Raw genomic sequence first — 14761 nt, 5'->3', positions numbered from 1 at the left:
ACTCTTTCATGCCAGACATTCATCCGTGAGGCAGCATTTTCCCCAGCTGACATACTCCAGCTGCAGTTTTGATGGACTTAGCCCTTCCAGCACACAGCAGGCAAGAGGAGGGGGTGTTTCTGATGCCTAGTTGTGTAACCAGCACAAGGGACTTGTCCCAGCCCCTACAACATGAGACCACATTTTCCACTCCACGATAGGGAGCAGAGATGGGCTGGCCCTGCCACCTCCCCTGCCACCTCCCTGTCTCCTCTGTCTCCTCATTAGGCGTGTAGCCCATCCTACAGCCTTACACAGGGTATTTAGCTTCATTGAGATGACCTGGAGCCATGGCTTCCTACATCCCATTGTTTTGCTTGGGAGGGGGGTCATGTGGCTATTTCGAGGTTGGTTAATATAGCCAGAACTTGGCCACCTCCAGCTTGGCACCCACAAGTCAGCCTAGCAAGCCGCCTTTATGAGAAGGGCTGTTTTGCCAGTTCTGGCTGGTGCTGCTGCTGGACCAGGGGGACCATATGAGAATCACAGCGTGAGCTGAAAGGACCCCACTTGATTCATCATGCCTTCTGAGACACATCCTGCAAGACAGCTAGGCAGCAGCAAGGCAAGTTGCCACAAGCACTCAGAAATAACGCCCTATCTAGTAGACATCCGCAGGTGAATAATCCAGGCTGCAGGCAAGCGAAGGGTTGGCTCTGCCGGACAGCATGGAGCCAGCCTGGGGAACAGCACAAGACCTGCTTCGGAGGATGTGCATGACATGAAGCACACCAACCTGAGAGTAACTTCAGCACTGCTTTCTGCCTCTTAATGGGTCTGCCTGGCTACTAGGAGGCAGGTCAATGCTCTGCTCTTGGGATGGGGAACGTTCGTGGAGAGGAGCAGACAGTGTTGCTCCCGTGTTACCTGAGACCTGATCTGGCAGGGAAGGGGACAGGCAGGCTTGGGGACGGCTGCTCAGCTGCTGGCAGGTAGTGTGCTGGCAAGGGATGTAGATTTCATGTAACCAGCTGGTTGTCCCCACAGCCTTAAAGAAGCATACTGTGTTTTTAATGTAAGCTCAATAATTGGTCATTGGTATGAATTTCTGTGCCTTCCCTGTGTGACTTCTGCATGCATAAGCATGGGCTCTGGCATCTTCGGCAAGGGAGCTAAGGGCAAGTGGTGAGGAAGTGGGTATGGGCTGTCCCCTGCCAGCCACCTCTGTGGCCCATGGCCATGTGGGCCAATAGGTGCCAAAGGAACCAGGGTCCTGTCCCCCGCATCCTGAGAAGTTACTCCAGGAAGAGGAGAGGCAACGGGCAGAGGTGGCTGGAGTGGCCAATGTCCTGCTTCCCCATCCAGTCACCTTAAGGCCAAGGGTGGTCTTCTCCTAGCACAGCTGAGTTGCTCCATGTTGCCAGTGTGCCAGAGGAGGACGGCCAATGCAAGCTCCTGGTCCTCTTACCCAGGGAACAGCGGCATCCTACAGGCATTACTGTGGCCAAGACAAGGCCCTCAGAGATCTTCTTTCCTTGCTAGCACATATTGCTCTGATTTGAGAGGGGCATAACCCTGCTTTGCTGCCCAGCTTCTCCAAAGTGATCCCGAGTAGCCAGCTGGAGCCATCTCACATGGTGCCCAGCCCCAAAGACAGCCTTGGCTTCTGAGGGTCCTAAGCAGCCTCAGACTGTCATGGCTTTCCCAGGTCTCAGAGCGGGCCACCAAGTCATGTGTGCAGTGCCTGTATTTGTTGAGGTAAGTGGCTAAACACTAAATTCAGTATGATGCAGATAAGTAATGACAAAAGCTTTTTGTACTGAACTGTTAATACTCAATTTTAGACTAAACCAGGATACCTATTAGCAGAAATAATACTCACAAGACAGCTTGCCTGAACAAAAGCCATGTTTCCTTGCAGTAACACCAAAACTAAAAAAAAAGAAAAATAACTAAAATGCTCAGTCATCCTGCTATTAACCCCCAGTGAGTGCATCCCTGCTGGCTTTATGGCTCACTGTTTACCAGCACTGGGCTGTTATTGCAGGGCATTTAGAAGCACTGAAAAGATTTGTGTGTAGGTTCATTGGTTGTCTAAGAAATCTTGTTGACCACCGACTTAAAAGTTAGTGTGTGTCTGCTATAATTGCTTGCATGGCTATAAAGCATTCAAGTGATAATTGTTCTGGGCTCTGAAGTGAAGTTGTTCTCCTGCAGAAGCCACCGTGGAGGAGTGGAGGGTTCAACAGATTTATTTATTTTTAGTTTGCCTCCTATTGTGACTTGATCTGCTTGGAGACAGCTTCTTGGAGAAAGTAAAGCTGGGCTGTGACAGTCCTCAGCCCAAGAGGCAGACCTGTTCCAACATCTCCTACCCCAGTGACCAAGTGTGCTGTTGAGTGAGGGTGGAAGGTGCCACTCACGGTCTTTGTCACCACATCACCTATAGCTACCCTGAACCCCGCCGTCAAGGACACATTTAGCTGAGCTCATAGGTGAAGAAACACTCTGCATTTCTGATGGCCACCCAGATGCCAATAAATCACAGCAAGTAGGGAAATGCAGGAGAAGCAACACCTGCCAGGTGTCCAGGGGAACACTGTGTGAAAGGGGAATGGTCGTAAAACCCTGAGTGGGGCTGGAGAGGGCTATTATATTTCTTCCTATAAAACTGCCTGTCTCCATAGTGCTGGCGTGTCACCACACAAACACCGAGGAATTACACTCCTGCTGATAATGCTCCAGTTTTGTTCTGGCAGGCACCATAAAGATGGAAAGCAGGTACATGAGATCATGAGTTCCCTGCTGCTGAATATTGAGTGCTGGGAAGGAAACTGGGGTCTGGTTTGCTCAGATTGACCTTGATGGGTATCGTTGGAAGGTGGGCTGTAGGTCAACTTAGGTCTTCTGCTCTTGGCAGCAGCGTTTTCCAGCAATTGTATTGGGAATATGGCTCTACCCTTTACTGCAGGATGCCTTGGGGGATGGCAGGTACCTTGCTGTATGCAAATGGAAGCTGCTCCCTTGCCCCAAACTACACATGGGTTAGAACTTGCCAGCCCTGAAATATTTTTGTCCTGTGGCTACTTACCTTGTCCCCTCACATCCACATGTCCTCAATCTGGCCAGGAGCTGGAACAAACAGGGTGCTTTGGCAAGACTGTAAAATTGCTTAGAGCTCCTTTGATTCCTGAGGACCGTGTCTTTTCCCCAGGAGAGCAGTGCAGCCCTGGGACAGGGTGCAGAGATGTGGTGGCATCTCCATCATTGAGGTCATCAGCATCCACATGGATGAGGCCTTGAGAGACCTCAGCTAGCTGTGAGAGTGGTCCTGCTTGGAGCACACATCTAGAGATCTCTTCCCACTTGAACATGTTTTGGATTCATTAAATATAAAGACATCACCATGTCCAAGACAACGCCACTCAAGAAGACTCCCACACCAGAAATAGCTGGAAGCTATAAAACATTTATGGAGGTATCCTGAATATTTCACACTCTTCTTATGCTCTTTTGAGCATAGTTCTCCTGGGTTATGAAGTTTGAGCCTTCCCTCCCCCCCGAGACTACATAGCAGCATCGGAGCAGAGATCTGTGACTAATGCATGGGCTGGAAGGGCTTGCCCATATCCCTGTTCCAGGAGCCAAAGTACTTAACTTGGTGACTGCTCTGACTTATCTGTACCAAAGGAACATGCCAGCTCCAATTATTTTTCAACAAAGACACCATTTTTCTTTTTTTAAGCCTTGTGTAAATGTCAATAACAAGTCTTTAAAGACAGCTAGCTGTCTGGCACGGTACCCCTCCAAGGGGGAGGATAAAGGCAGGCTAGGCAGCTTCTCTGGCTGCAGCACGGCAGAACCTTGCTGGGCCAGAGCAGCTGGTTTGAAGCTTAGCTCCATCAAAAAGCGACAAGGACATAAATACGTTTTATTGCAATAGTTTAGAGCCAGCCGAACTGCCCAGTAGGAGCAAGTCTGTGGAAATACCAGGGGAGTTTGGGACCATCGCAACCCACCCCATGCTGCTGGCTTTATGGCGAAGCTCTGTGCTGTTCCCAGGGGTGCGGGGTGCTCTCGGTGCTGCTGAGAGCTGTGTCCTTAGCGCAGCCTCCTCCCGCTGCACACAAGTGCCCTTCCTGCCCCCAGACCACACACAAGCTTGCGGAAGACATTGCAAAACCAAGCTTACGCTCGAGTTTGGTGATGGCTACGCTGGCAGTGATGGAAACAGCATCATGTGTGTAAGAGAGAAGAGAAAAGGGCAATGCCCTGCTGTAGAGCACAAGGGAGACGCTACAGAGCACCAGCAGGCCCCGTGGTACGTGTTGAAAAGGAAGCACCGTTTATCCCTTGCCTTGTGGACAAGAGACATGCCCTCCAAAGACCTCTTAGTGAGGTTCATTTGCTGACAGTTTGCGGAGGGGAAACCAAAGAAGAAATGCTGACTGCTGTTGGGAAATGATGCGCTCTGTCTTCCTCCCCTCTTACACTCCTGCTGCCCTCTGTTAGCAAGGCAAACACCTCTTCCACAGGTCACTCCCCACTTTGAGTGCCTGTAAGAGCTACATTTAACACCAAAGAAAAATTCGCTCCAGCAGCAAAGTACTACCTGGATGCAGTTAGTTACACTCCCATGGTTTGGCAGAGACATTTTTCCTACCCTCTGCATCTTACCCTGCTGTGGGCAGTTTCTCACCAGAGCATCCCCCATGCGGAGTCTGGCCTGGCAAACATCTAAAGCAAGAATGTGGGGTGCTCATACAGCATCTGCACAGAGACACAGACAGCAGGCTGCACCGTCCTCATTGGGTTTGAAAGCAGTCAGCCTCTTGGCTTTCCTACATTTTTGCTCATCACCTCCCCACGTTCAGGCTCATGTGTCTCAGCTGTAGCTCTGCTCAGTTAGTTAGCAGCAGAGCCTGTTGCTGTTGTCTGGTGCTCAGTTAGCAACAGAGCCTCACTTTCTGATTAAGCAGGGCCATGAGCTAAGCATGTGTTGAAACCTGAACTCAAGGACCTTCTTCAGTACGTGAGCAGCCTCAAAGAGTGAACTTTTTCAGCCCGTCCCCAGCCCTGCTCTGGAAGCTGGACAAGGCTGGGGACAACTCTGGCAGCCCATATTCCCCAGCAAGGACCCTCTTAGCAAACATGAGAATGGGAAGAGAGCAGCAAAGTCTCACCTGTGCTCTTCCTGGGGTGCTTGGATCTACTTTTAACAAATTTAAACAGTTGTTGTTTGACCCTGTTCTGCCAGGATGCGGGTGCATAGAGCCCACATCCTGCCTTTGTCACTGCATCCGGAACTTGCAGTCATCTAGTGTGCTCTAGATGAGGCTGCCGCGGTGGCAGTGGCTCAGCAGAGCTGCTCCCCTGTGGGACAGCATCCCTGGGCCACTGGGAGACTGCGCTGGGCAAATGGAGTTGGATATGGACCAGGGGAACACCTGCCCCCCTCCCCGTTACAGAGCTGTCCATGGAGCACAGACTTAGGAAACCCAAACCTCCAAACACCTCAGCTGAGATCAACAAGACATCCCAGCTTAATTACCTCTGCCAAGAGGCAGCACCAAACCCCCTCAGGATACAGAGGTTTGGGAATCTCAGAGCAAAGGCTGGGGGGGAATGCCAGGAGCACTCTAAGAAATCTTTGTATATTAAACAGTGCACAAGCACACCTGCCACCAAGGGCTTTATAAATGCAGTAATTGCAATGTCTGTATCTTCTAGCAAGTAACACCTGCACATTAGGAGAGAAACCCAAGAGCTCTCTTGGCCCTTCTAATGCTCGCACATCTCCTCAGCTGCCCTGGATGTCAGCAGGCTTAGCCTGGACTTCCTTATCTCTCAAACAGAAACCGTCATCACATGGGGTTTTCAGCCACAAAACTGTTACAGGAAATGGCTAACTGCGGTGGTCTCACTCATGAGCTTGGGCCAGTGCTCGGATGTGAAAGCAGCCCTGGCCAAGCCACCGGCATCACCTGGGGATGTGCTGGGGCAGGGGGAGGGGCACAAATAGCTTTTAAAAATATTTCTTTTCCCCCCCTGCAACCAGAAAAACAATCAGATGGCCTTTTAAGAGATCTGTGTTGTGTTTTATTAAAAGAAGAACACTAGTAAAAAAGAAAAAATATCTGAAGCATTTTTAATGGTGCTTAACAGCAGTTGGTTAGATGTAGAGGTGACAAAGAATTTGGGGAGAAAAAGGAGTAGCAAATGGTTGCCAAGAAAGTGAAGTCCTTTGCCTCATGCTACTTCTCACGGCATAACTACTGTTAGGCAGGGGATTACCTGCAGGGTTTCTCTTACACACCTGCATGTTAAAAATCACACACACATAACTGCCCCCCCCAGCCTGTGCTGTTCCCATTCCCAGGACCCAAGCACTCCTACCGCAGAGCAGCTCTCAGCTGCCTTTGGGCAGATCTGCCACTCCTGGAACAATCCCACCACAAAGGCAACAGCAGAAGGGCCTCTGGGCCCAAACAGCAGTGGGTGACAGCCCACACAGGCTCCCCTGAGCCACAGGGGAGGAAAACATCACAGACCAGCAAGAACCACCATGCAATACCCCTTTTCCCAGGTGCATGCAGATCCCGTACTCCTCTGTCAAGGGGAGCAGCTTCACGACTTGGCGGAAGAGCTTGCACCCCACTGTGGCAGCATACTTGGTTTTGTGATGCAAAGACTGGGGAGGAACCCAAGAAACCAAAAGCTTTACCTTACCCAGCTGCTGCAGAAAGCAAAACACCCTGGAAAGATAGTTCATCTGATGAAAGCGAGAGACTCAAAAATAGCCACAGTCAGAAGGTGCTCAGTTTTATTTCTGTATAGAGAAAAGGCTAAGCTCACTCTCTGCAAGGCTTTGCAGCAAGATGGGAAGTACTGCCTGCATAGCCCACACCAAGACTGTGCTTGCCCTCCCCTCCCCCCAGCTTTCCTTCTGGCATTACCCCGAAGTGGCAAAAGCCACCCAACTCAGTTGTTGATTGTGTGAAATTAACTCCTTCAGGGCATCACCAAGACCTGGTCTTTGTGCCCAAAGCCAAGCCAAATCCTGACACTAGCCCTGGCTGGCATTTACACCAGAGCTGTTCCCTTTCTGCAAAGGGGCATGTTTCCTGCCAGCGCTTTTTATTGCTGTGACAACAGGAACAACCAGTTTGAGGTGAAGAAGGGTCTAACTTTCACTTGATCATGGTATTAGAAAAGAGCCTGACCCTCCTACTGCAACCCCTCTCCTAGCATCCATCACACCCCAGTATCCAGGCAGAGACAGCACTGATCCCAGATCAAGCTGGGTGGGGGGAAGGACAGACTGACCCGAAATAAATGCAGAAAAACCTGAAAAGGCTGTTCTTGCACTCTTTCACTGCTTGCAGTGCCAGAGTAGCTCAGGAACAGTGGTTAGTGGAAAAACTTCAGAGCACGGAGACAAGGGCCTGGCTCCTCTCCTCCTTCCCGTGGCTGCAGAGGCTCTGGAAGCATTTGTGTCGGCAGGAAGGCAGCAGGAATAGGCAGCTCTTTCCTGTTTCAGGCAGCGGAGTCCGCTGCGGACGTGTGCTCCTCCCTGGCAATGGCCGCTTGCAGGAAGCTGGTCCCGTGTCCAAATCACCTCCCCAGCCCCATGGGTGTTTAAATAAGAAGGCAGCAAGATACGCAGCCAACATTTTGTTCCACCTTTATTTTAACAATCAGATAAAAACAGAACCATAGTTTTAAAAGAGTTATTACACGGCAATTATAAAGTGCATTTTCCACTTGAATGTTGTGTACAAAAATATCTTTTAAAAACAAACATGCAAAACACCCCACAAGGCACTTCCAGGCACAGAGCGAGGAGAGCAACCCCTCACTTCTATGTTCACATTGGCAATGGAAAAAGGGAAAAGGGGAAAGGCCACAAGTAGTATTTTTAAACCACTATTGGTCAAATAGTCAGCTCCCAGCCTAGCTTTTACTTATGGCATTGCTATTCTAGCTTATCTTCCATGTTCCTCCCTAAGCACTCCCCATCCACAGCCTGAAAACAAACAGGCCCACAAGGAGATACCACCGTCCACAGCACCCCAGACATACATGCCTTGTTTCGGCCCACAGACAGCTCTCCATAGGCATGACAGCATGCCAGGAGAACATGACTTTTCTACAGTCAGTGTCTTACAGCATTAACACCATACACTAAATGAAAAAAAAATAATCAGTGTCACTCAGACTTGCTTTAAGTTTAAAACCATGTTCAAGCCAAGCTAGGCAACAGTCCCTTCAAGAGAGACCAGATGCAGGTTATAAGGGCTGACTCAGGAAGCTGCTTGAACAGAGGAACCAAGCCTGATGAGCTCTGGGCTAGCAAGTAGATTTACCACCTGGACTAAGTGATCAAGCACAGTGATGACATGCATTGATGTTGGGTTTTGAAAAAGCAGCAGTTGAAGGTTAGCTATTCTTCCTGCAAGCTCTTCTTGCCCCTTTCAGCATCCAACAGTGATCATAGTATCCCTTCTAGGTTAGGGTAAAACAGCTTGTAAGTATTTTATACAGTAGTCTCCAGAATTAAAAGCTAGGTTTAAAAAGGTAAGTAGTCTAGCCCATTGCTTCTCTCCAGCCCATCCATAGGCTGTTATAGGCACCCAAAAAATTATATAAAGCTTATGCACTAGAAAAAGTAAGATTCCCTCTATTTCTACAAACTATTCGGCACTCTCCCTTTGAGCTGAGGGATTAAGTTATTCTGCTCAACTAGCATGCAAGAAGCTTTGTGAGGCTGTTTGGCACTGCACAAGCTGGCCACCGCACCTCAGCGCAGGCCCAGAAGACGAGCCACCTCTTGGAAGAGAGGGATGGCTCACATTAGTGATTTGTTTCAGATCCAGGGGTGGTGTCAGGATAACCCCACATCTCACGCTCCTCACAGCTAGTTCTTTGCACAGGTGGGGTGAGCTGCTTCTTATGACCACAGAGATACAAAGTTTGGGCATTTACAGGTTGAAATGGCAGCTACTGCTACAACAGCAAGGGAAGCCCAGCATGTTGATGTTTATCCCATATAGCCACAGCATCCTCACATGTGAGCAGTGCCACGCCATTAGCTGCCAAGCAGTCCATGGCACAGAGTAACAAACCATTAGGAGATCTTTTTTAAAAGCAATGTCATTTCCAAAGCCTGTTTATCCCAAAGCATTGCTGGGATCCTGTGTACCACCCCTTTCTCAGTAAAGGCGCTCCCACCACAGTAGGCACGCAACAGTCACCTTCTTATAACCGGACACAGCAAAGAGTAGCTGTGTGGCCCATTTGCATTTAGCTCCTGTAACACCCGAGCACAGCCTCCTGCACAGGACTCAGGGCCCCAGCTAGACAAAACCCTGTTTTACAGTCCACAGGTGGAAGAACTGCGTTTTCAGGACGCAGCATGGCCAACAGCTGATCAGATGTCCATCAAGGGGAAAAAGCATCATTGATCACTTGTGATTAAAGCAAACAGGAAGGTTTTGAAGAAGGCAGTCAAGGCTGTCAACCCACGGCTGTGTACAAGCACCACACAGCTACAGCTAATCTCTATTTTTGGTAACACCAAGGGTATAATGAGTTTTTCAAGATCAGCTGATAAAACAACTGGTGACTAAGCATGTCAGATCCTCTCCCACAGGCACATATGTCTCCTAATATGGCAGGCTGTAGGGCCACATTTCCTGTCATCACAGTTGCGTTTTCATTTCCAAAACACCCTTTCTGCCGCCGGCAGGAAGAACCTCACACTACAAGGACACATGCAAGGAGGGGACTCCATTCCCCAACAGGCAGCCAGCTTTGCAAGGAGAACCCTGCAGCTGAAGTACAGCCAACTAAAAATCAATACTAGAACATATTTTGAATAAGCCTTTTAACACTAGGCAAGCAATACAAACCAGCCACCACTACATAGCTTGGACAGACAATCTAAGTACTGTAGTGTTTCCCTGGAGACTAGCAGCTTTATAGAAGAGGAAGGAGTAGCAGCACTGAAGAGACACATGAGCAACAGCTCCTGGTCCTTTGAGCATCTGGAGAGCCAGTTATCTGAGCTGAGGCAGGGAAGGCAGCCCTTTATGCCAGAGATGCTTCCCTGACTGTAAGCCCACTGCCAGCAGAGCACATCTGGTTTTGCTGGGAGGCTTATGCAGAGCTACATGGAGCCATACTTCTTCCACCTTTCCATACGCCTCGCATTCAGACCAGCTCCCAGGCCTGCGGACACGCCAGCAACAGTTAGTCAATCAGGACTTCGTCCTTGGGTCAATAGTAAGGCCCTAGCTTCTCATAGCCTGAATAGCTGGGCCACTCGGGAAAGAGGCCGTAGGAGCACCGAGGGCTCCCGAACTGGTCAAAGGCACTGCCAAAGTCAGGGCCCTGTGGGGGGCGGACAGCTTCCTGGGCAGACTTCAGTTCTGACCGTATGATCCTGTAATTTGTGCCCCTGTTGCTGTCCCAGTACACCTTCCCATTGCACTCAAAGGAGATGGCAAACTCGACTCTTTCGTGGGATTGAATTCCCTCAGGCAAGCTGATGTCAAAGGAAAACGTGTCCCGATCCGACCCTCCATACGTATCCTTGACATACTGGCATGGGTGATCTACAAAGTTTTTCCAGGTGTCAAACGTCATCCTGATCTTTACAGTCTTTTCAAAAGCGAGGTTCTTCACCTTCACTGTTCCCACAATGGATCGCTCCTTTAGCGTACAGTTTTCAAGGCAGACACAGTCTGCCTGGAGGCGGTTTCTGAAGTCCAGGTAGTCCATAGAGGGCTGAACAAAATCCAGGACAAAGCTGTCCCTCTCCACTGTTGTCAGGCCCACAATGTTGTCTATCAGCTCGGTGATGTTGAAAGGAATATCTAGTGGATCGTCAAACTCTGAGAACACCTTCACCATCGTCAGAGCGAAGCCTCTGCTATCTGCAAACGATACCCTCTTCTTCACTTTGCTGTGTGTGAAGGAGTTTGCTGCCTCTTCTGGTCCATTCAGCGCGGTCTTGCTACTCAGCTGGATGCAGGGCCGCAACGGCTTGCTTGGCTTTGGAGCAATTTTGCAGGCACACTTCTCTCTCCGCAAGGGTGAAGAGCATAGGTATAGCTGCATTGCTACATCCACAGCCATTGCTTGTTTGTGAGGAAAATAGTCTAATACTCTGGAAGATGAGAAGAAGGGTCAGTTGACATTAGAACAGCATTTTAACGTGGCTTTTGTCAGACAATGCTACACCACTTCCCCCCAGCCATCCCAAAGAAGCTTGCTTCCATCAACCCCACAAGTCCCTCAGGCTGAATTAAAAGCAGGTACTTGCATGGTGTGATTTACAGGCACAGTGAGAGACATGCTACAGCAGAAGTGGCAGGACAAGAGCCTGTTGTGCCCCGAACAAGATCTCTTCCAATTGCTACAGGGACAGAGTCACCATTTGAAGACACACGCAGGCATCGCCCTACTAGGCTAGCAATAGCAGGCTCCAGAGCATTTCTGACCCAAAGCAAAACCCATGGCTCAGTCCTGCTGATGTCCACAAAATCCAGAGATTATCAAATTCCAATGCTACATAAAGCAGTATTCCTGCTGCGCTCTCCTCCCTCCGGGAGAGGCTCTCCCCAGGACATTGGATACTTTTGTAGAAGCAGGAATAGTTTGTCACAAGCTGCTGTATGCAACTGACCTCACCTTTCATAAAACCCCAAGTGTCTGGTATTTTTAGAGGCTAAAAGCACTCGTTTGGTTGATCTACATAGTTTGCTCATCACCGTCTCCCAGAACTGCTCCGTCTAAAATGCCTGCAAGCCATATTGTAAGGATAGCAACAGTATGATACAGCAGCAGGGTAGAGACTTAGCTGACATTGCTCCACACCTATAGAGGAGCCACCTTCTTCCCTTTACTGCACTTTAAAACAGATGTCAGCTCAGATGTTACCTCCAGCACAGAGTTCGCACCTCAAGCCTCCACAGCCCTTGCGCTGAGCCCCTGGGAAACACCCATATAGCCACAGGGCTCTGCCAAACACAACTCACCTACTCAAGGTTGACTAAGCCTTTGGAAACAAGTCCTTCTCCCAGAAGGCACAGGCCATGTGCCCCTCCACCACAGCTTCTCCTCCTCCAGCATCCAGCCCGTTCCTCCAGGGATGCAGCACCGTCCCTCTCTGTGCACCCACTCTAGGGCAGCTCCCACCCAGCACCTTGCCAGATGTAGCCCTGGAGTTGCCTCCACAGCCAGGCAGCTCCCAGAACATCAAACCTATCACTCCTGCCCTTACACGGAGGTTAGGCTGGATGCTTTTGGCAGACTCTTTGGCCTGGCTCTGGATAAACCACTGGACAGATTTATCGCACACATCCCCCTGAAGTCAACTGCATTGCAGCTGACCTTAAACACAGACTATTCCCTTAATAAAAATCCCCTGTTTGGCTGCAGGCCAGGCGCCAAAGCTGCTCCCACCACACAGAGTGGGACGAGCCAGCAGCAGTAGCAGCGGCCACCAGCCATGTGACACGGCAGAGCTCTGGCTGCCAAAGCCACGCACAGCCAGCTCTAGTACTTGATTGCTGCCCCCATGCCAAGAAAAAGCGAGAGCTACACTCTCCAATTCAGTGCTTTAACTCCCCACCCTGCAACACCAACAGAGCAGCTCTGAGCAGGCTTTCACAGCATCCATTCAGCAAGGGCATCTGTTTATTCAGAGCACATGTGCCAAGGCTTGCTTCCCAACACACCCACCAGCTAGCTCCTTCTGCATTGCCTCCTTCAGCCTCCTTTCAGCTCAAGGGCAGCTGTACAAGACAGACAGCAGATCCACCTGTCTGCTAGCACCGTTCTGCTCATCTCTGCCTGGTTTTGCCAAGTTTTTATTCACGCACACTTTATATAGGTCATTTCCTCCTTTAAATTAATGCAGCCTCCAATGCTTCTCTCTTACTTGGGCCAGTTTCATCCACATTGCATCTTTTCCCAGGGAAAATTATGCAGCTGAATTCCCATAACTGCTGAGAAGTCAGGTTTCTTAATAAGCCTTGGTTATTCACAGTTTTTAGAATGAAGAGGCATGAAATATCCAGCCTAATTTGCATTACTTGGAGCTTTTTTCTAAGCTAAGAATTATAGTAAGAGCTTTTCATACCTACTATTAGGCTGAGCTCCGTGCTTTTACAAACTGTCTTTTTCAGCCCATTTGATACCCCAGACATCTTTCTGCGCTTGAGAGCCTGCTGATGCCCAACTCACAGCCAACAGAGGAAGGTTTCCCTTTTGGGGCTAGCATTGGCTGTCTTGAACTTCAGATGCTTTGAAGGTGGGAGCAGGGCAATAGTTTTGAGAGCTGATGCAGGAAAGGGAGCTCTAGGAAGTAGCTGTGCAAGGCAGGCAGCCCTAGCAGGTACAGGGACCGATTCCTTTCCCCCTCCTGTCAAACAGGAGACAGACTAGATTCTGCCTCTAGACATCTTCCCACAGCTTTACCCTCTCCAAAACAGGATGTCACCGCTCACTCTTCCCTCCTCTATTTCTAGGAAGGAGGAGCAAGTCAGAGCAAAGGAATTATTTACACCTACATTTACCAAAACCCTTCGATTGCCTCCATTCTGCTTCCAGCACCGCTTGTGAATAGGCAACCCTCTTGCAGAGGGCTCGATGTGCAGCAGCGGCTATGCCAGAAGTTTTTAGACGTGACACACTGCCGGACAAAGCAGCGCTCGGGTTTTCTGCCCTCTTCTCCTCTCCGATTCAGGAAAGGCCGAGCTGTTCCGAGGGCACAGCCCAGCTCTCACAGGCATTTACCTGAGGTCCGGGCGATACGTTCACCCCGCTACCGCCCGTCTCTTCTGCAAACAAACGCAGCGCTGCAAACCCGAGCCAAGACATGTCGCCCAGCCCCACCGGGGCTCCGGAACGCCCCGGCGAGCCCGGCGCCGCCGCTCCCGGCTCACCGGGGGAGCTACAGGAGCCAAGCCTGGAGGATCCCGTCCCCCCGGTAGCAGCACCGCGGCGGGGAGCGCTGGTGCCGCTCCCGCGCACCCGAGGGGGCTGCGACGCCGCACCAGGCAGCACAGCAAGCACTCGGGGAAGCCAAACGGCAGCGGGGCAGGACGCGCCCACCGGCGGCGGCAGCAGCTGCAGGGAGGACGCAAGGCCCGGCGGGACCATACCTGGTGCAGTGCATGAGGCCGGTCGCAGCACCCCCAGCTCAGCCCGGGCAGCGCCGGACCCGGCGCCTTAAGACCGCCCGCCCGCGCCGCCCCGTCCCGCCCGCCTGGCCAGCCCGCGCCGCAGCCAATGAGCGCGCCCCGAGCGCGGCGAGGGGCCAATAGGCTGCCGGGCGCCCGGCCCGCGAAGGGGCAGGGGCGGGGGCGGGGCGGGGCGGGGCGGGGCGGGGCGGGGGGCTGCTGCGGCTGCTGAGGAGCCGGGAGCGGGGCAGCGCGCTCGCCCTGGCAGCGGCGGCGGAGCTGGGGGGCAGCACTTCCCAGCGCCTTCAAACCTAAGGGACCCTCTCCCTTGTGGAGGGATCTTGCTAAGTCAGCCGCTCCGCCTTTCCCCGAGCCGGGCGAGCTTGTTTTGGCAGAAGATACAAGCTCTGCGTCAGGCCTCGGATGCTCCCGGTCCCTCTCCGTCCTGCGGCAACACACGGCTCCTGTGCCATGGTGCCGTCCCTGCTTGTCCAGAAGGGCAGAATGGGGCTTTGTGAACATCCACAAATAAGCAGATAAGGGCTAAACCTATAGCAACTGTGTTCTTGAGGCAGGAAAGCCTTTTCAGGCAC

The 14761-nt window shown here is 51.2% G+C and overlaps 1 protein-coding gene across 2 annotated transcripts; it reads right to left on the bottom strand.

Moving 5' to 3' along the window:
- Positions 1-7665: 7665 nt before the first annotated feature.
- Positions 7666-14183, bottom strand: PPP1R3B (protein phosphatase 1 regulatory subunit 3B). Of its 2 annotated transcripts, none has more exons than XM_072862449.1 (2): positions 14151-14183; positions 7666-11149 (listed from the first exon to the last, which is right to left on the bottom strand). In XM_072862449.1, the coding sequence occupies exons 1-2, from the start codon at positions 14162-14164 to the stop codon at positions 10258-10260; spliced, it is 906 nt and encodes a 301-aa protein (XP_072718550.1). In that variant the 5' UTR covers positions 14165-14183; the 3' UTR covers positions 7666-10257. The 2 variants fall into 2 exon arrangements, with proteins under 2 accessions (XP_072718550.1, XP_072718551.1); XM_072862450.1 differs by having other exon boundaries at positions 13783-14182.
- Positions 14184-14761: the final 578 nt, after the last annotated feature.

Source organism: Ciconia boyciana, chromosome 5, assembly GCF_034638445.1.
Source record: "Ciconia boyciana chromosome 5, ASM3463844v1, whole genome shotgun sequence".
Lineage (NCBI taxonomy): Eukaryota > Metazoa > Chordata > Aves > Ciconiiformes > Ciconiidae > Ciconia > Ciconia boyciana.
Note: the sequence above shows the minus strand (reverse complement) of the source record. Positions and strands in the feature narration are given on the sequence as shown.